A 24,672-nucleotide genomic window follows, 5' to 3' on the forward strand; every position below is an offset into this window, starting at 1 on the left:
CGGGTTGTCGCTGGGATGACCTGGGCTTTGCGTCGTCCTGCCCCTCCCCTGCCCTCTCCTCACCACCCCTTCCTGCCCCTTCCGCCTTCCTCCCGGGCTCCCGCTGTCCGGACGAGGAAGAGACACCCACAGACACAACAGCAATGGGTCTCCGAGACCCAGGGCAGCCCTGAGAGAGAGACGAGCCCCACAGAGGGTTTTTCCCTAAACACCTCCCCGGAGTCAGGCCCTCCGGGGTGTGTGGGCATCCACGCAGAGCCGCCGTGCCCCCCTCAGCGCCGACGTCTTGGGTTCGGATGCCTGCCCCCCCTGCTTTCCTTCCTTTTCCTCTCAATTTGGAATCCAGATGCGAGCCTGCTTTTCAGTACAGGCTTAGTGTGAGGTCTGTACGTACACGGGGGCGGGTGGGAGGGCACATTTTCAGCCTAAGTGACCCACTGCTCCCTGGGGGACGACAGTGCCTCACCAGGGCCTTATCCAGGCCCTTCCGCCTTCCCATTTATTTATTTATTCATTTATTTATGTTTATGTATTTATTTTGAGAGAGAGAGAGAGGTGAGGGTGAGGGGCAGAAAGAGAGGAAGAGAGAGAATCCCAAGCTGACTCCACGCTGGCAGCACTGACCCCGACGAGGGACTTGATCCCACGAACGGTGAGATCAGGACCTGAGTCGAAATCAGGATTCAGATGGATGCTTAACCAATGAACCACCCTGGCGCCCTGTGTCTCCCCATTTTGCAATCCATCTGTGAGAGGGGTGCCTGGCTGGCTCTGTCAGTAAAACATGTGGCTCTTTTTTTTTTTTTTTAATGTGTTAATATTTATTTATTTCTGAGACAGAGAGAGAGAGACAGAGTGCAAGTGGGGGAGGGGCAGACAGAGAGGGAGACACAGATTCCCAAGCAGGCTCCAGGCTCTGAGCCGTCAGCACAGAGCCCGACGCGGGGCCTGAACTCAGGGACCGCGAGATCATGACCTGAGCTGAAACCAAGAGTCAGACGCTCAGTGGGACTGAGTCACCCGGGCGCCCCCAAAACATGCCACTCTTGATCTCAGGGATGTAAGTTGGGGTCCTGTGTTGGGTGCAGTAATTACTTAAAAATAAAATAAAATGAAATCCATTTGTGAGAATAACCAGCCGGGATGAAGGTTTAACTGGCGGGGGTTCCTCCCTGAATCTGGAATAAGTCCAGAACACCTGACCAGCCCTGGGGGGCTGCCTCCTGCACCCTCGGTCCTGCCCCGAGCGGCCACAGGCTCCTTCAGTTCCTGCGGGGGGCGGGGGCACCTCCCTGCCCTTGCACCACAGCACCCTCCTGGGTTACTTTTTATTTTTTAAGCGTATTTATTTATTTTGAGAGAGAGAGGGCACAGCGGGGGAGGGACAGAGAGAGAGAGAGAGAGACAGAGCCTTGTCCCTCCTGCCCTACTGCGCTCACTCTCCAGCTGGCACTTCCTACCACCGGGAACCCTCAATCCCCTCGCGTGACCGTCCGTGTGCCCGTTAGGCCGAGTGCCACACGGGGGCGGCGGGCCCGGCCGTCTTGTTTCCCGGGGCAGCCCCAGCGCTTGGCGCCGGGCCTGGCACCGAGTCGGCGCTCTGTAACTGTTGGTTGAGCGAATGAGCGGAATGCCATCGCGCCTTCTCCAGATCTGCGTCACCGGGGGATTCTGACCACTCCTGGGGGCGCTGGTTGGAGGGGAGCCAGGGGCCGACACGCGGGCCGCCCGGGCCGGGAAAGTACCGCAACCCAGCAGTGTCAGCCAGGGAAGGTTCTTCTGTCACCATTCTGGAGACCAGAGGTCCCACCTCGAGGTGTGGGCGGGGCCCTGCTCCCCCCTGGAGGCTCCCGGGATGGGGGAGGGGGACGGGGCGGGGGGAGGGGGGCCCTTCCTTGCCTCTGCAGCTCCTGGGGACTCCGCGTTCTTCGTTCTTCTTGGCTTTTGCACCTGCATTACACAGACCTCCGCCCAGTGTCACGCGGCCTTCTCCTCCTGCGTTCCGTGTCTCTTTGTATCAAGACGCGGGTCCTGCTGGACCCTGGAGCCGCCCTACTCCCACACGACCTCACCTTCACTAGTTACGGCCGCAGACACCCCCGTTTCCAAACGAGGCCACCCTGTGCGGCTCCAGGAAGGGCGTGACTTTTGGGGGGAACACTGCCACCCGGCACGGGCCTCCCGCCCTTCTTTCCTGGCTGCTCTCTCTAACCTCCTGCCCATTTTCCACTTCTGCGGCCCCCAGGCCTCTCTTTGAGGAGGGGTCTGGCAGACATCCCCCCCCCCCCCACGACTGACAGGGACTTCACTACCCGTTGAGAAAAGGCAGCACCAGTTTCTCGGTAAATAGTAAAAATGACCCCGCTGCCCCCCACCCCTGCACCCTCCTTCCTCTCCCCCTTCCCTGCCCTCTGACCTCATGGCACCCAGAGTCCCTGGTTAGGGTCGGCAGGGCCAAGAGCAGGAACCGCCCGCGGCGCCCCAATGCTCTCAGTTTCTCCTTGTGAGGTATCGCCGTCGCCTCACGCTTGAACATGGGAACGGCCAACCCGCCGAGGTACCCGTAACGGGGACACACAGTCGCCCGGGGGGACTGGACGCAGGAGGGAAGAATGCCCTGCATTGAGACAGGCTGGGGCTTGCCGTGCACCTCTCGGGAGGGCGTCCGTGTCTCTTCAGAAGGGGACAGAGTGACGACCCCAGTTACAGCCGGGCACTGGCATGAGACTAGAAGACTGACCTCACCCTCCAGGCAGTGAACGCCCAGGCTTTTTGCTGCGCTCCCATCGATTTCTAGACGCTTCGGGTGTGTTCTTTTGGATTCTTGGAGACGCGAATACTGAGATGGGATGTGCGAGGGGCTTATGGGGGGAAATAGGAGGGAGATGAAGGAAGGCGGGAGAACCCCCCCAGACTGAGCCCTGCTGGAGACTGCCGTCCAGAGGGGTCCTCACGTCAAAGCACCTGTTGCAGGGGGAGGGTGGATCTCGCAGGAAAGGGCTGGGAGCAGCCGGGGACGGGTGGCCTCGGTGCACCTGCATCCAGAGTGCGGCATCTGGGCACCAGGCCATTGCGCCCCCCACAGTAGGAGCGGGGAGGGCCCGCCAGAGGCTCCAGACGCCCAGTCCTCTTTTCACCCTGCTGTCAGCTTGCCGCCTATCCTGGGGCCTGCCGGGCACCCCGGGGTTCCCACCTAGACCAGTTCCCAAGTGGCTGGTGGGTGCAGGGGGGAGGCAGCCGTCCCCACCCGGGCCTGCAGGGCTGCCTAGGGTGGAGGTCACCCGAGGACAGCCAGCCCATGGCAGTGGGAGTTTCGATGAGGTGCTTTAACGTCAACGAGGGTCAGCTGTTCTCAGAGGAAACCAAACCATGAAATCTTTTTCAACACAAAAGGCCCGTTTATTTTGACAAGGAAAAAAAAAAAATAGTGGCTCCAAGCAGCCCTCAGATGTGGCGAGCGCCCCGTGGACGCCCGCTATGCCTTGTGGTCCGTCCACAGCTCTTGGACGGCATGGAGCAAAGCTTTTTCCATGTTTTTGGGTGGTTGTTTTAAGTCTATTTATTTTTGAGAGGGTGTGGGGGGAGAAGGGCAGAGAGAGAGGGAGACACAGAATCCGAAGCAGGCTCCAGGCTCTGGGCTGTCGGCACAGAGCCCGACGCGGGGCTCGAACCCGTGAACTGTGGGATCATGACCTGAGCCGAAGTCGGATGCTTAACCGACTGAGTCACCCAGGCGCCCCTGAATTTTTTTTTTTTTTTTAAACAGGCTTTGAGAATGGTGAGCATTTTGAACTCCCCAGTATTTCCCATGTGGAGTTCCGCATAGATTGCTTGTGCCAGATTGACCGAGCATGACACAGGGCTTTGGCCTTCAGGCTACATTTTTGGCTGAAGCTTAAAGGAGGGGGCCGAGTGGGCATGAAGACGGTGTGCAGTGACGCAGGTGAAAATAAGCAGGGCATTCTTCCCTCCTGCGTCCAGGGCTCACATTCTCCGAGCGGCCGTCACCTCTCCCAGGTCCTAGGTCCAGTCCCCCTGGCAGCATCGAGGGGCCTCCCCGGGCCGCCCTCCAGCTGGGAGGTGCCTCGCACCCGCCCATGCCAATGAATGAAGATGTCCCAGGCCCTTTTTCCTTTTGTTTTTTAAAGTTTAATTCTTTATTTTTGAGAGAGAGAAAGCACGAATGGGGGAGGGCCAGAGAGAAAGAGAAAGAGAGAGAATCCCAAGCAGGCTCCACACTGTCAGCAGAAAGCCTGATGCAGGGCTTGAACCCACGAACCAGGAGATCGTGACCTGAGCCGAAGTTGGACGCTGATGTGACGGAACCACCCAGGCGCCCCAGCACTTTTTCCTTTCGGATGTAGCGCAAATGTCCCCACGTCCTCTGCCCGTCTGGAGTTTCCCACCCCTTTATCACCCACATAAAAGAGGTGCAGGCCCGAGCCAGGAGCCTAAAGCTGGCCCTGCCAATGACCTCCACGTGGCAGGGCCCGCGGACACCTTTCCATCTTCCTGCTTCAATTTCCCAGACGTTCTCTCCTCTCTCCTCTTCCTGCCTCCCTGGCCGCTCACCTCACCCTCATTTTCTGGCTCATCCGTCTCTCGGGATGGTTTTGGACTCGGTCTCGGGCCCTCTGCTTGCCCGCCGTGGGCACCTCTGTGAGCCTCTGTGTCTCCATGTGTAAAGTGGAAAGGATGATGGGATTTATCTCAGAGCCGTTGCAAAGATCAAATGAGGCCACTTGGGCACCTCTTGGAGCTCCATGGATGCAGCTCTTACTACCATTGCCATCGCCTAGTACGATAGCCCTTCATCCTGTACTTGAGTGGTGTGCAAGGTCCAAGGTGGACCCGAGGCAGACCCGATCTCCACCCTCACAGAGTCTGCAGTCCAGTCCGGCCTCTTTGTGGGCACACGGTGGTGTTGAAAACAGAAGACGTGGTTCCCATTCGGACGTGGCGGGCGGCAGCCTCAGTTTCCCCTCCAACACAAAGGGGTGGATAACGGAGCCTCTCCGATGAGCTGTCACGCCCGTAGATAGAGAGGGTGGTGCTGAGTGGGCACAGAGGAGGCGCCGTGACACGTGAGCGATCGCGGTTCTTGTCGCGGCTCGTGCGCGGCTCCCACACTGGCCCCAGCGTGGTGGCAACCGGGGGAGAGTGAGGCGGACCTCCCGGCTGTCGGCGAAGAAAGAGATCCAGGCAACCAGTCGTTTCCAGCAGCCCGGTGGAGTGTTCGAGAACGTGCCTGCCTCGTGGGTTTACCCCGCGGAGATGCTTGCACGGGTGGGAGATGGCTTGTGAGTCAGCCGTTGCCACGGTGTGTGTAACAGCAAAAGTGTGAAAGCAGCCTGGAGGCCTGTGAATAAGGGATGGGTTAAACAATCCGTGACCTCCCCAGAGAGTGAAATATCAGCCCCCAAAGAGAACAAGGCAGCTGCGAGTGAAATGACGGGAAAGGATCTCCCAGAGGATCGTTAAGTGCACAAAGGGGGGGGCAGTGCGGTTTTACCTCGTGTGTTACCAAAAAGGCAAGCAAAAAAGCAACGGACATGCCCGTGGACTTTGGTGATGTGACGCTGGCTGTCTCCGGAGGGGGCCCCGGCCGGCTAGTGCTCTGTGGGGGGAGGGCACACACTTTTCACTCTGCGCTCACGGACACCTTTTGAATCTGAAGCGACGTGCGTGTGTCGCTTATTAAAAAACACGAAAGAGCAAGCAGAAATCGGAGCGGATTCGTAGAGAAGCACTTGGGTCCACTGTGTCCCGCTGAACATCTTTTTGTGGCTCTCAGAGCAGATGGCGCGGGGCGGGTTGGGCCGGGGCCAGCGGGCAGCGCCCCTCCCCTGTGGGTGTGTGGGAGCCACGTGGGGCCCTGTGGCCAGGCACATGCCTGCAGCCGGGCCTTCCTGTGTGGCGCAAGGCCCTGGGTGCGGGGCTGAGGCCAGTGGAGAGTGGGTTCCAGGAGCCTGGCGGAGGCCGCGCGCACACGGCAAGGTCACGGTCCAGATATCTGGGTCTGGCCTGGGCCGCTTTCCAGGGCAGACGGTCACGACACAAAGCACCAGGAGAAGGCCTCCGGCACATCTGTCTGTCTCCATCCACGGGCCAGTTCCACGGTGCAGCTCAAGGCTGGAGCCGCCAGGGTTCCGGGAAGCGGACCGGGAGGGGCCAAGGTTTCCTGGCCTGCTCTGGGCCCCGGTGGGATGGAGAGAGCCCAGAGGAACCTGGGCTCTTAAGTCTTCATCCATCTGTTCAGCTGAAATACAAAGATTCTTTTCAGCGTTCTCCCTGAAGTGGCCCTCCAGCTTTGGGACACACGCGGCGTTGTGTGCAGGGACATTCCCTGTAGCCAAGCAAAAGCGACAGAAAGGCCCTTTCAGTTAACTGCAAAATAAGCAGGGCTCTGTCTAAAGAACAGGGGCCCTTTGCCTCATGGGCCCCTTGGTAATTCACAGGCTGGCCGGGCACCGTTTACAGCCTGCTGCGGTCTCCTGGATTAGGGTTTTTTGAATGCCTTTTTGTCAACAATTCTGTACACGCACACCTATATAAGAAATATACATGCATGCATGCAAACACATATTCTTTTTTAAATTTTTTTGAATTTACTTTTGAGAGACAGAAAGAGAGAGAGAGAGCATGAGCAGGGGAGGGGCAGAGAGAGAGGGAGACACAGAATCCAAAGCAGGCTCCAGGCTCCCAGCTGTCAGCATAGAGCCCGATGCGGGGCTCGAACCCACGGACCGTGAGATCACCACTTGAACAGAAGTTGGACGCTCAACCGACTGAGCCACCCAGGCACTCTGCAAACAGATACTCTTTTTAATTTTTTTTAACGTTTATTTATTATTGAGGACAGAGAAAGAAAGAGCATGAACAGGGGAGGGGCAGAGACCCAGAATCCGAAGCACGCTCCAGGCTCTGAGCTGTCAGCACAGAGCCGGATGTGGGGCTCGAACTCACAAACCGTGAGACGGTGACCTGAGCCAAAGTCGGACACCCGAGTCGGCGTCCTCGCAAATAGATATTATTAAATCAAATATCCTTTACACATTCAAATACACATGCACGCATACATCTATATCTAGACATACTCTTGACTAGCAAGATCGAGGATATATGATGTTGATCAAATATTTGTACAAGGTGATCACCGAGCTCTACAGAAGGTTTGTAATGACACACAAAGTCACAAGAGTAATAACATGGCCTCCTTTCTTTGTCTCTCCAAATCTAGGTCACGGTTAAGTCCAATCATTTTTTTCCACCTGTAGAATGCCTGTACTCCCTTTTCTAATGTGACCCCTTCATTTATTTACCAAGCATTTTGAAGGGGTGCTACCATGTGCTAGGTGCTGTTCTTGGCTCCCGGGACATAACAATGAACAGAAGGGCCAATGACCCATAGCCTGGGGAGGTTTGCATCCCAGTGAGGAGACAGACAGTCCCTGCCACGTCAGGTGGGGACAGGGATGGAGAAGAGTTGAGAAGCACTTCCTGGAGAAGGGACCGCTGGGTGCAGACCTGAGGGTTGTAAGCCAGGGAATCACACGGATATGGGACCTCGGGGGAGGGGGGCAGGGTCTAGGGCAACTGTCTTGCCCACTCTGGTTCCATTGCACTCACTTGGCAGACCCAGCGCTGGTTGGATCCAACTCTCCACCTACTTCATACCCACATGTGTGCAACTGAACTTGGCCAGAGAAAAGCATGCCACCGTGCTGGCTGGCCTCATTGAAATCCATGCCCCAGATCTCAGGGTGGGGGTTGGGAGCGAAGGGGAAGCCTCCGTGCTTCCATCACTCGGTGCTTCTCCGGGCCCTTCGCTCTCCCAGTCCCCCAGATGGCCAGTTCCCAACAGCAGCTCCCCTGGCCTCACTCTCAGCTAACTCTCCTTACTTCCTGTTTCACTGAGAAAACTAATCAGAAGAGCCTCCTACCACCCCAAGATTCCAGCCCCTTATGTACCTCCCTACCTGACTCTTGCCCACATCCTTCCTGTTACCATGGATGAAATCTTCAGTGGAGCTTGGCCCTCTCTGCTACTCAGGTCTGCCACTCCAAAAATCCCCTTCTCTCTCTCCTACAAGAGCGATTCTCCTGCCCCAACCCCCACCTCAGGGGGCCATTCCCATCAGCACAGACACGTGTACCATTTCCCATATTAAAAAAAAAAAAAAAGTCTAGGGATGCATGAGTGGCTCAGGCGGGTGAGCCTCTGACTCTTGATTTCAGCTCAGGTCATGATCCTAGGGTCATGGGATTGAGCCCTTGCCTGGCTCCATGCTGAGCATGGAGGCTTTTTGAGATTCTCTCTCTCTCTCCCTCAGCCCCTCTCCCTAGCTCACACTCTCTCGCTCTGTGAAAGAAAGAAAGAAAGAAAGAAAGAAAGAAAGAAAGAAAGAAAGAAAAGAGAAGGAGAGAGGAAGGAAGGAAAGGGAAACAAAGAGAAAGAAAGAAAGAAAGAAAGAAAGAAAGAAAGGGGAGAGGAGAGAGGAAAGAAAGAAAGAAAGAAAGAAAAGCGGAGAGGAAGGAAAGAAAGAAAGAAAGAAAGAAAGAAGAGAGAAGGAGAGAGGAAGGAAGGAAGGAAAGGGAAAGAAAGAAAGAGAAAGAAAGAAAGAAGAGAGGAGAGGAGAGAGGAAAGAAAAGAAAGAAAGAAAGAAGAAGAGAGGAGAGGAAGACGAGAAAGAAAGAAAGAGAAAGAAGAGAGAGAAGGAGAGAGGAAAGAAAGAAAGAAAGAAAGAAAGAAAGAAAGAAAGAAAGAAAGAAAGAAAAGGAGAGAGGAAGGAAGGAAAGAAAGAAAAAGAAAAGAAAGAGAAAGAAACAAAGAAAGAAAAAGAAAATCTCAAAAAAAGCCTCTCTTGATGGCATTTCCCCCTCTATTCCACTTTATACCCTACAAAGCTCCTGAGAAGGGCTATTTAGATGTCTGTCTCCAACATAGTTCCTTCCATTCATTCGCTCTTCCTCAAGTCTGTGTTCAGTGAGGCCATCACTGGTGGTTGTATTCAAAATGGCGCCCCATCCTCTTCCTTATTTCATCTTTCACATTAGCTCCCCTCACTTTCTAATGTCCTCCACAAGGCATGTATCTATTTTCTCTACTGACCACCCTGTCGCACTGGGATGGAGATCCAAACAGACAGCCACGTCTGCTTTGTTCACTGTCATATCCTCAGCACCTGGAAAAGGGCCCAGGCCCCCTAGGGGGGTTGGAGGGAAGTTAGGAGGTAGAGGTGGCCAGAGGCCCGGTCACATAGGGTCAAGGGGAGGGTCTTACTCTCCTCGTGGTTCAGGATGCTGCTCGAGGGTTTGGAGCTGGGCTGAAGGTATATGATCTGATTGATGTTACTGAGATTCTGGGCAGGTCAAGTTGAAAATTCCGCATTTCACCAATGCGTTCACGGGCACGCACTTTTTCTACCCACGTGTTCATGAAAATAAGCTTCAAGACTCAGGGAACGCTGTGTGTTGATTATGGCTTCTGTTATACAGGCAGGGCCGTGGGGGACGGTCGCTGCCGTGGAGTGGCTTTATTGGCAAAATAGAATGTGGGACGTTTCTCATTCAACAAAACAAAACATCATCAGCAAACATTTAAACAAAACCATCCATGCTCTGCCTGCTTAGTGGTAAAAACATTTAGGTCTTTAGCGTTTTGCTTTTTAAACAACTGATGTGCAAGTCTGAACACAATTTTTGAGATTCTAATCAACGGATGTTTCCGAGCACACGGGACAGACAAAACCGGCCTACGTTAAATAATCACGGCTCGGATTCTCAATGTTGGGCAGAGACTTGGAAAGCATCTCTGCCTCTGGAGCGTTAAGCGGCAGCAGGAAAATACCCAGTGGCCTCCTGGCCGTGCCCGTCATTTCCGAGTACCCCTTCCCAGTGGTATATGGCCCCTGGGATGCCATCTTTATAAGCTGTTTTGTAAAGGTTTAAGGTACTCCACTGACCGGGAGGGGACAAGCCAGTCTGGTGAGGACATACGTAGACGGTGGGTTCAGGTGTGTGTCTTTAGATGCTGGAGATGGTGTAGCGGTTTCTAGAACTGCAGGGGGGACAGGGAGTAAGACCCGTGACTTCTGAGCACTCCAGGCAAGTCGAAGCGGGGTGGGGGGAGCAGGTAGGGACCAAGGATTATGGGCTCAGGTGCTGCCAACTTAGCATGAAAAGAGAAAACTGATTTGCAAGAGGCCCTGGCTGGTGTCTGTGGCTCTAGTATGAGGCTTCCCGGTACTTTGTCAGCTACGTTCCCGGTACTCAGGGGTCAGGCATGCTGGGCCGCGGCTTTCTACTCTGATAGATGCCATCACCTCTCTGTATACCAACAGCCACTGCCACAGTACCCAGAGCAGAAGCCTGGGACTTGGGACTCTAGTGGTTCTCAAGTGTGGTCCCTGAACCTCCATCAGCATCACCTGGGAATTAGAGATGCAGATCGTTAGGCCGCACTCTAGAACCGTCGAATCAGAAACTGGTGGTAGGTCCCAGCAACCAGTGTTTAATAAGTTCCCTAAGGAATTCCGATGGGTGTTCAAGTTTGGGAACCACAGGTCTAGACGGGTTCCAGGTGCAGCTGCTGCTGCTGGGCCTAGGGCCATAGTTGGAGAACCACTGTTCTAAAAAGTTCACAAGCATATCACTCACCTTATGAGTAAACCCAGTGATCAGTTAACAAGTCTTACTGAATACAAAAGGATTGTTTAACAGTTCTCTCTGGTCCAGGGGATCATGGGCAACTTTTTAAAAGTTGACAGCGTCTTTGTATTGTTTGAAGTCGTTACCATAAACATGTATTACTTTTGTAGACAAAAAAAAAAAAAAAAAAAAAAAAGTTGAAAGACTTTGTAAAAGTAAAAATACATTCTGTGTAGTTCTTCACAGAAGGGCTTCTCAAACTATTGTGCAAACCGAGCACTCAGGAGTCTTGTTAAAATGAAGATTCTAGGTTGGATGGTTGGATGGGGGCGGGATCATGAATTTCTACATTTTCAACAAGCTTCCTGGTGATTACAGCATACTGACTCACATACAGTATACTGACTCGGGTAAACCACACTTGGGGTTTACAGAATACAGCGCACTTTTTACCTAGATTATCTTGTTTGTCCCGTCAGTTTTGGCAGACGGATTCGCTAATTCACATGTTCAACCATTAGATACTACTATGTACTATGCACGGGGTATACAGATAGGGTCTCAATGAGGTGGAAAACCCACCGACCATGACCAAAAAAAAAGCAAAAAAAAAAAAAAAAAGCATGTAAACAGATACTTAAATAGTGATCAGAACTGATGAGAAAAGAAAGAGGGTGCTGAAAAAGAAGGCCTCTAGGAGGGGGTGATTTCAGCAAAGATGGGAAGGATGAGCCACGGAAGCTCAAGGTCAGGCTCTGGGCGGACACCAGGAAGCTCCTGCCTCGGGATTACAGTGGCAGAGGGGCCCCCCAGTCAAGTGGGAGGGGGGGCGGCAGGGTCCGCCAGGGCCGTGGGCCCTGATAGGGAGTGGATTTCAATCCAGGCTCCGGGGTTAAGCATTGAGAGTTTAAGCAGGGAAGTGACTGGTGTGGTGTTCGCCTTAGGATCACTCTGGCTGTGCAAATGAATGACACCCAGGCAGGGTCGCTTCGGAGTTGGTGCCCGGAGCGCTGGGCCAGGCGGGGGCGCCCAGGAGTCAGGGCCGCCGCCCCCGCAGTCGTGCGGACCCGGGTGTGTGTGTAGCGGGGGGGGGGGGGGGGGGGGGGGGGTTGGAGGTGGGGGAGGGTCAGGAATCCCCTTAGGAATAAGGAGGCACCGGGGCACGTGTTTTTATTGCTGCACTGAGCCCCTTAAACGCGCGCGCTCCGGGGAACAACGTGATTTTTTCTTTTCCTCCTTTCAGAGGACCTGGGCTCCCACGTTGGCGTCTGGGACACTTCCCCCTGAGTGCCCGAGTCTGCCCACCTGTTAAGGAGAACTTCGGACCAGCCCCGGGGGGACATCCCGGGCCTCCGGTCGCGCACCCAGGGCAGGTCTGGAGGCCGGCCCGGCCCGGACGGAGGCGGTCTCGGGCGGCACATGGGGTCGACTGCCCACCCGGGAGACTGAGGCACGGTGGGGCGAGGAGCGCGGGCCCTCGGGACTCCCGCAGACTCCGAGGCGCACGTCGCGGGCCCCCGCGGGCTGCCCAGGCCGCCCACCAGCGGTCTCGGCGCGGAGGCCCCCGCCCAGCGCGCCCAGGGGCGGGGCCGGCCCGGAGCCCGGGAGCGGGGCGCGGGTCGCGGGGTGGGGGGAGAGCGGCGGCGGCGGCGGCCGGGGCAGCCCCCGCGCGGTGCCCGCTCCCGAGCCGGGACACAGCCCCGCGTCCCCCCACAACGCCCGGCCGGGGAGCGGGCGGCGGGGCCTCGCTGCGCGGCGCAGGCCTGCCCCGGGGCGCCCGCCGCCGCCGACCCCGCCCCTCGGCCGCCTCCCCCGCCTCCGCCTCCGCCTCCTCGCGGCCCGGGACGCGCCCGGCCGGCCACCGAGCGGCGGGGACTGCGTCCGGCGCGCTCACTTCCGCGTCCCGCCGCCCTCCGGCCCGCGCGCGCCCGGTCGCCGCGGCCATCGGACAATAGGCCGCCCGTCGCGGCCGCCGTGGACTTCCTGCCCGGCCCGGGCTGGCCGGTGCGCCGCTCCCCGCGCCCCTCTCCGCGCCGGTCGGGGAGCCGCGAGCGCCAGGCGCCCGGGACGTGCCTGCGCCTCCGGCCGCCGCGCCTCTGCCGCGGCCGGTCCGGCGGCCTCCACCCTCTCCCGCCGAGCCGGCTTCACTCCGGCTCCCTCCAGAGGCTGCGCTCGTCGTCCCGTTTCGGACTTTGATTGCTTACGGAGGGGATTTGTCTTTCTCTGTTTCTTTTTCCTTTTACGATTTGAAAAGGAGAAAAGAACGCACGGCAAGCTGGGACGGTGAAGCGCCACCAGCTGCCCCCACGTGGACACCTCCGAGGCGAAAGGGAGTTGGACGCACACTTGGGCTGGCTGGCCTTGAGGCCTCCACTTCGGCCGGACTCCCAGGCCTGGGGTCATGACTCTCAGGCCCGGCAGGTGGAAGGCGTTGACTGTCCTGGGCTGGACCTGAGCCCCGGCCCCCGCTGCAACAACCCGCACCCCGGCCCGCGCTCACCCACCGACACACCGGCCACCTGGGCTAGGCTCTGACTCGCACCTGCGACATGGATAAGTACGGCGACCTGGGCCTGGAGGCCAGCAAATTCATTGAGGACCTGAACATGTACGAGGCCTCCAAGGATGGACTCTTTCGAGTGGACAAGGGGGCAGGCAACAACCCTGAGTTTGAGGAAACGCGCAGGGTGTTTGCCACCAAGATGGCCAAGATCCACCGCCAGCAGCAGCAACAGCTTCTGCAGGAGGAGACCTTGCCCAGGGGGGGCAGAGGTCCGGTCAACGGCGGGGGCCCCCCAGGCCCACAGGTCCGACGGGATGCCGCTGTGGGCCACAAGCTGACCCCGGATGGTGCTACCAAGCCCCCTCTCGCTGCCTCGACAGCGGGTCCTGGGACGGCCACTGCCGTCGCCTCTGGGCAGCCCTTGTATCCACCCCAGGACCAGAGGACCAGGCCGTATGTCCGCAGCGGAAGCCACGGCAGCCAGGACTGTGGCTCCAGGGAGAGCCTGGCACGCTGGGAGATGTCTGCTTTCCGCCAGCCCGGCCCCTGCGAGGATCCTTCCTGCCTCACCCACGGAGACTATTATGACAACCTCTCTTTGGCGAGCCCAAAGTGGGCTGATGAACCGGGAGTGTCCCCCAGCATCAGGGTGGGCATAGGGAGTGGGTGGCCTGGCACCCCAGGGACTACTGAAGCACCACTGTCCAAACCCTCCGGGGACCATCCCCTGTACCAGCCTCAGCTGGCCCCAAGCTCCAGCCAGTCGTCAGAGACCGGCCAGGATGGCGGTGTTGGTGGCCGCGGCTGTGAGAAGCCAGCCGGGCTTTGGACTACCGCCTCTTCCCAGCGGGTGAGCCCCGGCCTTTCTTCCCCCGGCCCGGAGAACGGGGCCCTCAGGGGGCCCGCTCAGCCCAGGACCCCTTCTTTCTTGGCACCCTTGGCCCAGAGCTGCCCCAGCCAAGGAGCTCTTCCCAGAACAAACTTGGGCGTGGGGAGCGAGGTATCGGGCACCACGCCCAAACCCACTGTGGACCCTCAAGCCTGGTTCCAAGATGGACCCAAGTCTTACCTTTCTAGTTCCGCCCCATCATCCTCACCAGCCAGCGCGGACGGTTTGCCGTCGGGTGCGGCCCCTGGACTGGGTCCCAAGCCTGTCTGCACGGACCCTGGCGTTGGTCCCAAGCTCAGCCCCACCAGCCTTGTCCATCCGGTGATGTCCACCCCGCCTGAGTTATCTTGTAAAGAAGGCCCCTCCGGCTGGTCATCTGATGGCAGCCTGGGGCCTGGGCTCCGGGAGAGCCCCAGTCCCCCCAGGGTGAAGTTGCCCTGCCAGACCCTCATCCCGGGCCCCGAGCTTGGGCCCTCAGCCGCCGAACTGAAGTTAGAAGCCCTCACTCAGCGTCTGGAGCGTGAGATGGATGGTCACCCGAAGGCCGATTACTTTGGTGAGTGAGAGATCGGTGGCGTTGCCCACCGTGGGTGATAAGGTCCCTGCGTTTGGGGGAGGGGCTCCCCGTCGGGGATGCCGTCGCGCTCCTTGAGTGGCACGCTTTTTTGGGGGGGCGGGGGTGTGGCTTCCTCTCTCAGCTGCATCTCCTGATTCAGAAACTTGAAAGCATCTCTGAACAGAAAGCGGATCTTGCAGCTGAGGCATTACGCACATGCAAAAGGCGAAGCGGGGTGGGGTTGCCCACGACCGCTCTCAAAAAAGGGAAATGCCGGGATGTCAGATTTCAGGGGTTCTGGGTGCGCCCTCAGAGCCTCTTGGCAGTGACTGGCTCATGCAGGACTTGAATGGACAAGCGTCTGGGGGCAGGTGCTTCTGGGCCAGGCTGGTCTGGCTATTTGAAGACCAGTGGTTGGGCAGGGGCTCTCTCTGGCCGTGTGTGTGTGTGCACACGCGCACAGTTGCACTACTAACACAGAAGACTGTTCTCGAGCTGTGGTTCTCAAAGTGTAGTCCCTGGACCAGCCGGACCCCTTCACTTGGGGACTGGTTAGAAATGCAAACGATACAGGTCCCCACCCCACACCTGCTGAAACTTGGAGGGGGGACGGGGCGTGGGGGAGAAGGGGCCGGACACCTGTGTGCTAGGTGTCTCCTAACTCAGCCCCCACCCGAGGTTCCAGCCCCGCAGCCAGGTGACATCCACAGCCACGGCGCCCAGTGGGGTGGAAGACGCTCCTTACTGGTTTTACTCACAGTTTCTGGTTTTGTTTTATTCTCTTTTTGGAATCTCAAACTCTCGGAGACTGCGGGCTTCAGCTTTTTCTTTTTCTCTGTGCAGGGTTTGGAGGCAGCCGTCTTGCCCTGTGGGGTAACGACGTCGTGGTCTCATGGGAGAACTAACTAGAAAGCCTGTTTGTAGAAGAGTCTGAGGGTTGTTTTTGTCTTTTTTTTTTTTCTTCCGTTTTTGAGCTCTGAATAATTGGGGTCTTGATTTCCCCATCTGAGGGCTGAGAGCCTTGGGAAGCTGAGTCCCGTGAGGGTGGCCGCTGTGCCCCATGGAGGAGGGCAGGGCACTGGGAAAGGCCTACCTGTTTTTAGCCTACCCTGTTCTCTGTGAATGACCGGCTCTGGCCTAAGGTGCCTGGAGGGACGGGGCCCCAGGGGCCCATGGGTGCACTGTGCTCCTTATCCTCCTGAAGGCTCATGGGACCAGCTCTCCTGACACAGTGGGCGCTCGGAAACTGGGGTGACTTCTTTGGTTTATGTTTCAGAGCGCATGGCACTGTCTTACTGCTCTCTCTTTTCCTTTGCAGATTCCCCCCTTGGGGAATAATACTTAGCTGGAAACACTGGTTTTTAAATGTAAACTTATGCTTAATTATAAAAAAATCGTTTTTAGTCTTTATTTTTGAGAGAGGGAGAGAGACAGAGCGGGAGAGAGAGAGGGAGACACAGAATCTGAAGCAGGCTCCAGGCTCTGAGCTGTCAGCAGAGAGCCCGACATGGGGCTCGAACTCACCAACACAAGATCATGACCTGAGCTAAAGTCGGATGCTCAACCGACTGAGCCATCCAGGCACCTCACTTAGGTCTAATTTTTATTTTCAAGGTCGTTAGACAACAAAACAGCAGTTTTATTTTGTCAGGGAGGCAGGCTTACACACCGGATCGGGACCAAGGTATTCGCTAACACCAGTCATTCAACATATATTTACTGATCACCTGCCTCGGGATGTGCTGTGTTCGAGGCCTTGGCCTACATAATGAACAGGACAGACGGTGCAGTGGAAGGAGACAGGAGATGGACCAAATAAATAATCAAGCCCTGGGGAGAGACAGGGGTGGAGGAGGAGACGGAACCCCGGGGCGGGTGTTGGCAGGGCGGTTTCCGGTTTTAACTCAGGGGGTCAAGGAACGCCCCATCAGGAAGGTGGCATTTGAGGAAAGGCCTGAAGGAGCAGCATTTGTCCCAGGAAAGGGCATTCTCGGTGGGCAGATGGCAGGGGCAAAGGCCCTGGGGCTAGTCTGTGCTGTGCCCTGTGCTGGACGCTTACCTTCTACTATTTTATTTACTAGTTGAAAGCACCCTGGGAAGCAGGTTCTGTCATTACGCCTGTCTTACCAACTAGGACGGTAAAGCCCAGGGAAGTTAGATTACTTAACCGAGGCCTCCCAGGTGACGCCGGGTGGGGCTGGCAGTTGAGCCCTGCAGTTCAGCCGTGATGCCCATGCCTCTAACCAGCGTTGCCAAGCTGCCTCCCAAGCACAGATGCGGAAAACTGTTTTATGTCGGTACTTATTTACTCGTCTGCCCTTGTTTTTGTTTTTTTTTTTAAATTGGGGCAAATGTCACCGTAAAATTAACCATTTTAAAGTACACGGTTCAGCGGCATTTGGTACACTCACGGTGTTTTCCAAACACCAACTCTGATAGTTTTCAACACCTTTTTGTCCCCCCGAAAGGACACCCCATCCCCCCACGAAGCAATTAATTGCTTCTCACTCACCGCCCCTCCCAGCCCCCGGAAACCGCCAATATGCGTCCTGTCTCTATGGGTTTACCTATCCTGGATCATTCACATAAGCGGAATCATAGTTTCCTTTTGGACGAAGCGTCACATTTGTGTGTAGAAAATTCAAAAGACACAAAAACACGCACAGTGAAAAATTCATATGCTTCCTACCTGGGCTTCTGGTTGAGCGTCCTGGGTGTAATGAGAGTGTGTGTGTGTGTGTGTGTGTGTGTGTGTGTGTGTGAGAGAGTGAGTCATGGTGCTCCGTGCTGTCCATCTGCTCTCTGTCTTTGCCACTGAAACCGTGCATCTTGGCAGCTGTCATACATCGGCACGTGTGGAGTTGGCTCAGCATCACCACCACTGTAGAGACGTGCCCCGGGTCACGTAAACGGTCCCCCCTGGTGGCCTGTGAGACGGGCCCGTGTGTAGGACGCAGGCCCAGCTTTGGGATAAACTCCCCGGGGGGTGGGGTTGCAGGGCTGGGGCCTTGGGCCCTTTCTGTGTTGCCTGGCTGCTGTCTGCAGAGATTGCGCGGGGACCACAGTGTCCCCCACCCGGGGGGAGGGGCCCCGCACTTGCTTTGGCAACTGGGGTGCCACTCGCTCTTCCGTGACCAGCCGTGTGGCCGAGGAGGAAGTCTCTCACCGGAGCCTCTGGCGGTCAGTTCTTGGTCCAGCCCTGCCACGTGACCTTGAACAAACTCGGTTCCCTTCCAGGCCTCACCGCTTCATCCGTAGCGCACAGTGTGTGTGGACCAGCTGAGGGGCTCACCACACGGATGCCTCCCCTTCCTTAGATCTGGCGTTATTTGGAAGATTGTGTCTGCCCCCCGTGCGGCATTTCTTACATTACGATGCACTTTTTTTTTTTTTTTTTTTTTTTTTTTTTTTATTTTTGGGACAGAGAGAGACAGAGCACGAACGGGGGAGGGGCAGAGAGAGAGGGAGACACAGAATCGGAAACAGGCTCCAGGCTCCGAGCCGTCAGCCCAGAGCCTGACGCGGGGCTCGAACTCACGGACCGCGAGATCGTGACCTGGCTGAAGTCGGACGCTTAACCGACTGCGCCACCCAGGCGCCCCTACGATGCACTTTTATTTGCAAATAGAAGAATATCTTTCGAGACGGGGCTCTGGCCAGAGAGTCAGGGTAATGTAACCATTACCATCAGAGTGGATGTGGTTCCAGCCGGAAGCCAAGCAAAGTAGATGTTTGGGTTGGTTACTTAGGCCGTTTCCTGGGTCTCGCAAAGGCGTCCCTTCGGGCGTTTACACTGTGGGAAGGGCTCGTGAATCCCTGCTGTTGCCTTTGAGAACACTTAGGTCTGAAGACACCTCAGTTGCCAGTAATTGGTCAGCTCCTCTCCAAGGACGCTTCTGGCACTTTCCTTGGCCGTCTTTGTGGGCTCGGTACGACGTGGTCCTAGCCACTGCTTCTCCCTGCTCTTTCTTCTGTGTTCCTCGGTGGCCCCTTTGTGTCTTTCCGTCCGTGCGGAGAGAGGCAAGGACGGACGGACTCTCGACGCTGCTTGGAGAGTGTTAGTGGTTTGCCCGGTGCAGTGTGGCTCCTGTTTTAACACCGCTGTTTATACTGCAGAGGAAGAGAAGAGGTCACCGTGCCTTTTGTTGGCTTTTCCTGGCCTCTTCCTCCATGGTAACCGCTGTCTTCCTCACACTGGTTCCCTCCCCACTTCCCAAGGAAAAAGGGTACAAATAAGCCACCTGTCCCAGCCTGGGTTTCCCAGGAAGCTGACTCAGACAGTTTAGAGGACGGGGGGCTCCCCAGGGGGTGCCCTTGGAAGGAGGGGAAGGACGCAGGCGTGGGTAGAGGAGGGCTTCAGCTGCAGTGCGGGCCTGACAGGCCTGGGCCCACCCCGCAGGGAGCTCGGGAGCTGGAAAAGCCCTTCAGAGCTGTCCCGAGTTGGGGCAAGATCGCCAGGCCTTCACGCTCCCCCGTAGATCAGTCATCCATGGTGGGCCGCCGTGGGAAGCACTTGACCTTGGGCGAGGCGGCCCCTTGTGGCTGGGACAGAGCCCGAGGGGTGGACAGGCGAGGCCTCCCTCCGGCTGCACCCCCGGCAGCCAGGCCACAGCCCCTTCGGTGAAGGGGGATCTGGGCAGCCCATCAAAGGGGCCACCGCAGCCCCCGGCATCAGACAGACCAGACCCCTTTTACAGCGACCTTTGGGCCCCGTGGTTCTAATCCTAGCGACCGTCCGTCGAGTGCCCGTGACGCGGCTGGCGTTGGGTATGTGCTCGATGTTGACTTTCACAGACGCCAGTAGTCTCTGTTCGCAGTTGGGAAACTGAGGCTCGGGACTTGCTCAGGACCACACAGGCGTCAGTGGTGGTGCTTCCACCCCGTTTGGGCTCTGACGGCTCCCCTGGTGGGACCGGGCCGTCTCTTAGCTCTGTGTTTATCGTTCCATCGGCCCCTCCAGATTCACTCCCCACCCAGCTGCTGCGGGGGCATCAGTTGCCTCTGGGCCTGTAGCACCCCCCCGCCATGCTTTCCCTCCCGGTGGTGGGTCTGGGGGTCAGAGAGAAGCCCACTGTGCCCTGCAGGGGAAGGGGCTCTGCCAGACTCGGTCAGGCACCAGGGGCTGGGGAGGCAAGAAGAGGTTCGTGGTAGGGGCTCCAACACCCAGTGAATGAATGGAGCCCCCCCGCCCTGCCCCGCATGGACACAGAGAAGAGGCTGGCTCTGCCCTGAGTTTTCCAGTCTCCCCTGGACCCTCCTTTTCTTTCTTTTTTTTTTTTTTTTTTTTTAACGTTTATTTATTTTTGAGAGACAGAGAGCAGGAGCGGGGGAGGGAGACACGGAATCCGAAGCAGGCTCCTGACTCCAAGCTGTCAGCACAGAGCCCAACACGGGTCTTGAACTCATGAGCCGTGAGATCATGACCTGAGCCGAAGTTGGCCGCCCAACCGACTGAGCCACCCAGTCGCCCCATCCCGTGGGCCTTCCTGACGCAGTGGCCGACCCGCCTTTGCCCAGGAGCCTATAACCAGCCTACAACCTCCTCCCGAGAATGGCCCTGCCTGCGTGCCTGGTCTTTAGTAGACCAGGTAACCGCCTCAAAATCAGGAAGGCATGTGTATTTTGAAAAAAATGTTTACTTATTTATTTTGAGGGAGAGAGAGAGAGAGCATGAGCAAGGTAGGGGCAGAGAGAGAGAGAGAGAGAGAGAGATAGGATCCTTAGCAGGCTCCGACGTGGGGCTCGAACCCACGAACCTTGAGATCACGACCTGAGCCGAAATCAGGAGTCGGATACTTAACAGACTGAGCCTCCCAGGCGCCCCAGGAAGGCATATGTTTTGTAACTTTTTATCGACGTGTAGTATACACATAGGGTAGGTGCCCACAAAGTGAACGCACCCGCGTGAGCACCCGCGTGACCAGATCGAGGCAAGAACGTGAGTGGCGGTGACTGCACACGGCTTGCACTGTAGCCAGTGGGCCCACACTCGGGCCCTCCCCTGCCGTACTGTGCTCACCAGCCCCATCACACCGGCCTCGCTGCTGGTCCCTGAGCTCCTGGAACTCCTCCCTCACAGGGTCCCTGTCCTCAGGGACTTCCCCAGCTGGCGCCCTTGTGGCACACAGAGCTGCCTGCCCCTGTGACCCTACTCAGGGAGGGGGTCTCCAGCTGAGCCCTGATGAACCCTGACGAGTCCCGACCTCGGTTTCCCACAGCGTGTGCCGTGACCCTCTGTGGTCCTCCCTCTTTGGGATAGTATGTTTCTCCTCTATTCCTCTGTGGCCAGGAAGGAATGTCTTGTTTTTTCCATTAATAGTTGACAGCATGGGAGCACTTGGGTGGCTCAGTCGGTTGAGCGTCCAACTTCAGCTCAGGTCGTGATCTCGCGGTCCATGAGTTCGAGCCCCGCGTCGGGCTCTGTGCTGACAGCTCAGAGCCTGGAGCCTGCTTCGGATTCTGTGTCTCCCTCTCTCTCTCTGCCCCCTCCCTGGCTCTCTCTCAAAAATAAACATTAAAAAAAAAAAAAACTTAAAAAAAAAAAAAAAACGAATCCACAGCATGAAATGGACCTTACGATGTGGCACTTCTTGCCGGAGTGTTTTGGTTTTTTTTTTAAAGTTACATTTCTTTATGTTTTTTGGCTTATGACTCCCACCCAGGACGCAGAACTGGGCAAGAGAGGCCCAATTTGGGGAGTGAGGAAAGTGGGTGTCCCGCGCCTGATTTACCAGTGGCCCCGGGTGGGACACCGGGCACGCCGCTCTCCCGCAGCGCGGAGACAAAGCTGATCTCGGAGGGCTCGTCCCGGCCCGAAGGGCTGTGGCTGTGGCTTTGGGGACCCTCGGGTGCCTGGATTTTAGCGGACCGAGTAACCGGGCACAGGACTGTCAGCGGTGGTGGGAGCCCGGCCAGCCTGGCGTGCCCTGCCCTGTCCGGGCCTCTGCGGAAGCAGAGCGCTTCTGTGTCTTAGTTACGCTTGCGTTTGCTATGGCGAATGGTAATCGTTTTCATTTTAGGGGATCTGGAAAATACATCCAGTGGAAACGGGAGCCATAAATCCCTGCCATGCCGGCCACCCCTGGAATAATCGGCGTTACAATTTTCTGCAGAGGTTCCGGTGCACGGTCGTGGCTAGAGCCCGCTGCGATTCGGGGCGCGTCACGTGCTGTCATTCTTGGCTCCTGGGCCGGACGCAGAAGCCTTCGCTCGGCTGGAGGTCCCTTTGCTCCCCCGAGTGCGTCTGGGGAGAGTGAGATTGGGAAGGAAACGTCTCTAGGAGGGCGAGCCACTGGTGTCACGCTGGTCGCCCACCCTGAGGCCTTTTGAGGCTCTCACTCTTAATTAAACTCGGGGTCCTCAACTTAGGGGGACAGTAAGTAGCACTGGCTGCGGGGTTCGCTGACCTTGTTTTTGCTGGCGTGGCCCAGGCTTCCTCCCTGGACTCCTGTGATGTCCTTGGTGGTGCTGGGTCATCGGACACTGGAGAGTGGCCTCAGGGCCCAGCACTGTCAGGGCCCCACAAAGTGGGTGCCCGGTGGCCGTCTGCTGGAGGAGTGGAGGGCCTTCCGCTGCGGTGTGAAGGGAGCAGGGAAGGGATTTGTAGCTGGGGTTACGGCCCTGAGATGGTTTTGCTAAAGCGTATTGCCCTGTGCCAGGCACTTTTCCGTCATCTTACGTGCGTCGGCTTGTTCGACCCTTCCGATAACTGTATTTCACTAGCCCCGTTTTATAGGTGGGCAAACTGAGGTCAGGTACCCTGCTGAATACATTTGTTGAGGAGCGTGGCTGACGGAGGGCTGGTTCACCTGCTTCAGGTGAGCTCGAGCCCCACGTTGGGTGAGCCGTGCTTCCCTCTCTCTCTGTCTCTCTCTCTGTGCCTCTTTGTCTCTCCCTCTGCCTCTCCTGGGATTCTCTCTTTGCCCCTTGCTCACTTGCACCCCACCTCAAAAAAATAATAAATAAAGAAGGATCAGTGTCAACCCCAGACTGTGTGCGGAGATGCTTAGAAGCAAACGTTGGACGAAATGATGCTTCGGGCCCATCGGGCAAACTGAACAGAAACCTTTCCCGAAAACAGAGCAGGCCTCCAAAATTCCCAAGGCGCATCAATGGCGGGGGCAGTACTTGCCAGCAAATATTTATATCTGCTTCAGGTTTTGTTTTTCACTTGTCCCCTCCCAGGGAAACCAGCTGGACACGGAATGTCAGGGTCACGTTGGAAGGCTGGAGACTTTCTGCTCGAGTGTTTCAAAGGGAATACTTTAGGGTCCACAGCCGGGCTATTTTTAAGTTTTGAGAGCCATGAGTTTAGACTTGGCCAAGTTCCCTCCTCATCTTTCTGGGTCTGTGACTCAACGCTGCGCGTCCCAGGAGAGCGAGGACTGGTTACTCCCGGTTACTGGAAGTCTGTTGGGAGCATATCAGGGACTTTCATCTTTTCTCCCCCACGCACGTATCCGCAGCATATAAAAGGTTCTGGAAGCCTGCCCTGCAGCTGTCACTGGAGAGGAGGGGCCTCGAGTTCAGGGTGTGTCTGCCCTTCAGCCAACCCTGGGAAATGTAAAGACCCAGGTAATTTGAGGACGGGTGGCTGAGGCAGCCCGCTAATAATGCAGGCCCTGAGTCTGGGGGCGCACACACATCCCAGCGGGCTTTGGCCCGGACAGCACGTGACGGTCATTTCGGCATGCACATGGTACCACCCTTGCTTGCCTTCTGCTGACCAAAGTCCCTCTGACCATAATAGCAGCCTCCACGTGCTCCGGAGCCCCCCTTCCGGCAGGGTGGGACCAAGTTGTGGCCGTGTTTGCTCACACGATGGTCAGGGCTCGCCCAGGGCATCCGGGTGGAGCTCTCGCGTCTGCTGAAACATCGCCCGGCCCGTTCTCTCTCCCCCCTCTGTGCCTTGCGTCGCTTCCTGATGAGGCAGGGAGGTGGCGAATGTGGAAAGATGGGCTCGGGGGGCAGCCCCGCTGACCGCTGGCCACGGTGGACTCCAGGGCGTCTGCTGACAGAGTCCCCATCACCGTCAACGTGCTGGCGGCCGGCCTGCCTGTGCCACTCACCGACGGTGCCAGTTTGGGCATCTGGCTTCTCGTTTTTTGCCCTCGGTTTCCTCACCTCATGGGGACTGGATGTCCTGTGCTCTTTATCATTCTGTTCCCCTCCCCGTGCCGCGAGCTGACGGGTTCAGGGCTCTTGGCAGAGAAGCCTGGGATGGAGAGCGCGTGAAAAAAACGTGTGTGTGAGCACACACTCCCTGGGCAGCAGGCGAGTGGTTGGTGACGGCAGGCACTTCTTCGAGTTGGCCCTGCCGGGTCCCTCCTCCAGGTCACTGTCCCCAACCAGGGGGACCCTGAAATGCCCTTCTCCCACTAATAATGCTCTTAACTGACTTCACTCGTGAGATCAAAACCACGTTCTTGGGGGGAAAACCCTTAAGCTCCTATAAAGTGGCACTTGAGAATAATAAGGAAAATGAGGAAGTAAAATCCAACACCAAATTAATGATAAGATTCGAAGTACAAAACACAGGGCCTGGTGTGTAGAAGAATAAAAAGTTAAGACGTCTCAGGGGCGCCTGGGTGGCTCAGCCGGTGAAGCGTCCGACTTCGGCTCAGGTCATGATCTCGAGGTCTTAGGTGCGAGCCCCGCGTCGGGCTCTGTGCTGACAGCTCGGAGCCTGGAGCCTGCTTCGGATTCTGTGTCTCCCCCTCTGTCTGCCCCTAACCCACTCGCTCGCATGTTTTCTGTGTTGATCTTTCTCTCTCTCTCAAAAATAAATAAAAACTTAGAGACGTTAAGATGTTTCAGTCACAAATCCACCGTTGGCTCAGCAGCAGTGGACTGGGAAACCGTGGAGGCCACAATGCCATTGCTCTGTCCCCTTGTGCCCGGCGGCGGTTGTGACCTTCTGACAGCCGATCAGAGCGGAAGGCTGAGCTGCTCGGGCCGGGACTTGGGTGCGCCACGCGGCTGAACCTTGGAGGTGCTGAACCCCCGGTGTCTTCTAAACTTGGGAGACGCTCTGGACCTTGGGGTGGACTTGACACTTGGCCACGTTTTGAGGAG

The 24,672-nt window shown here is 57.0% G+C and overlaps 1 protein-coding gene across 3 annotated transcripts in view; it reads left to right on the forward strand.

The window, feature by feature from the left end:
- Window positions 1–12,518: 12,518 nt before the first annotated feature.
- The window catches only part of LIMD1 (LIM domain containing 1), a 68,060-nt gene continuing 55,906 nt past the window's right edge, over window positions 12,519–24,672 (forward strand). For 2 of the 3 annotated variants that reach the window (XR_009609614.3, XM_060630803.3), the window contains exon 1: window positions 12,519–14,598. Coding sequence is in view for 1 of the 3 variants with exons in the window: in XM_060630803.3 (XP_060486786.3) it covers window positions 13,200–14,598 (1,399 nt within the window). In the remaining 2 variants the exon portion in view is untranslated. Of the gene's footprint in view, window positions 14,599–22,957; window positions 23,173–24,672 lie in introns of those variants that run through there. The other variant, XM_060630804.3, reaches the window with a different exon arrangement.

Source organism: Panthera onca, chromosome A2 (genome assembly GCF_046562875.1).
Source record: "Panthera onca isolate mPanOnc1 chromosome A2, mPanOnc1 haplotype 2, whole genome shotgun sequence".
NCBI lineage: Eukaryota > Metazoa > Chordata > Mammalia > Carnivora > Felidae > Panthera > Panthera onca.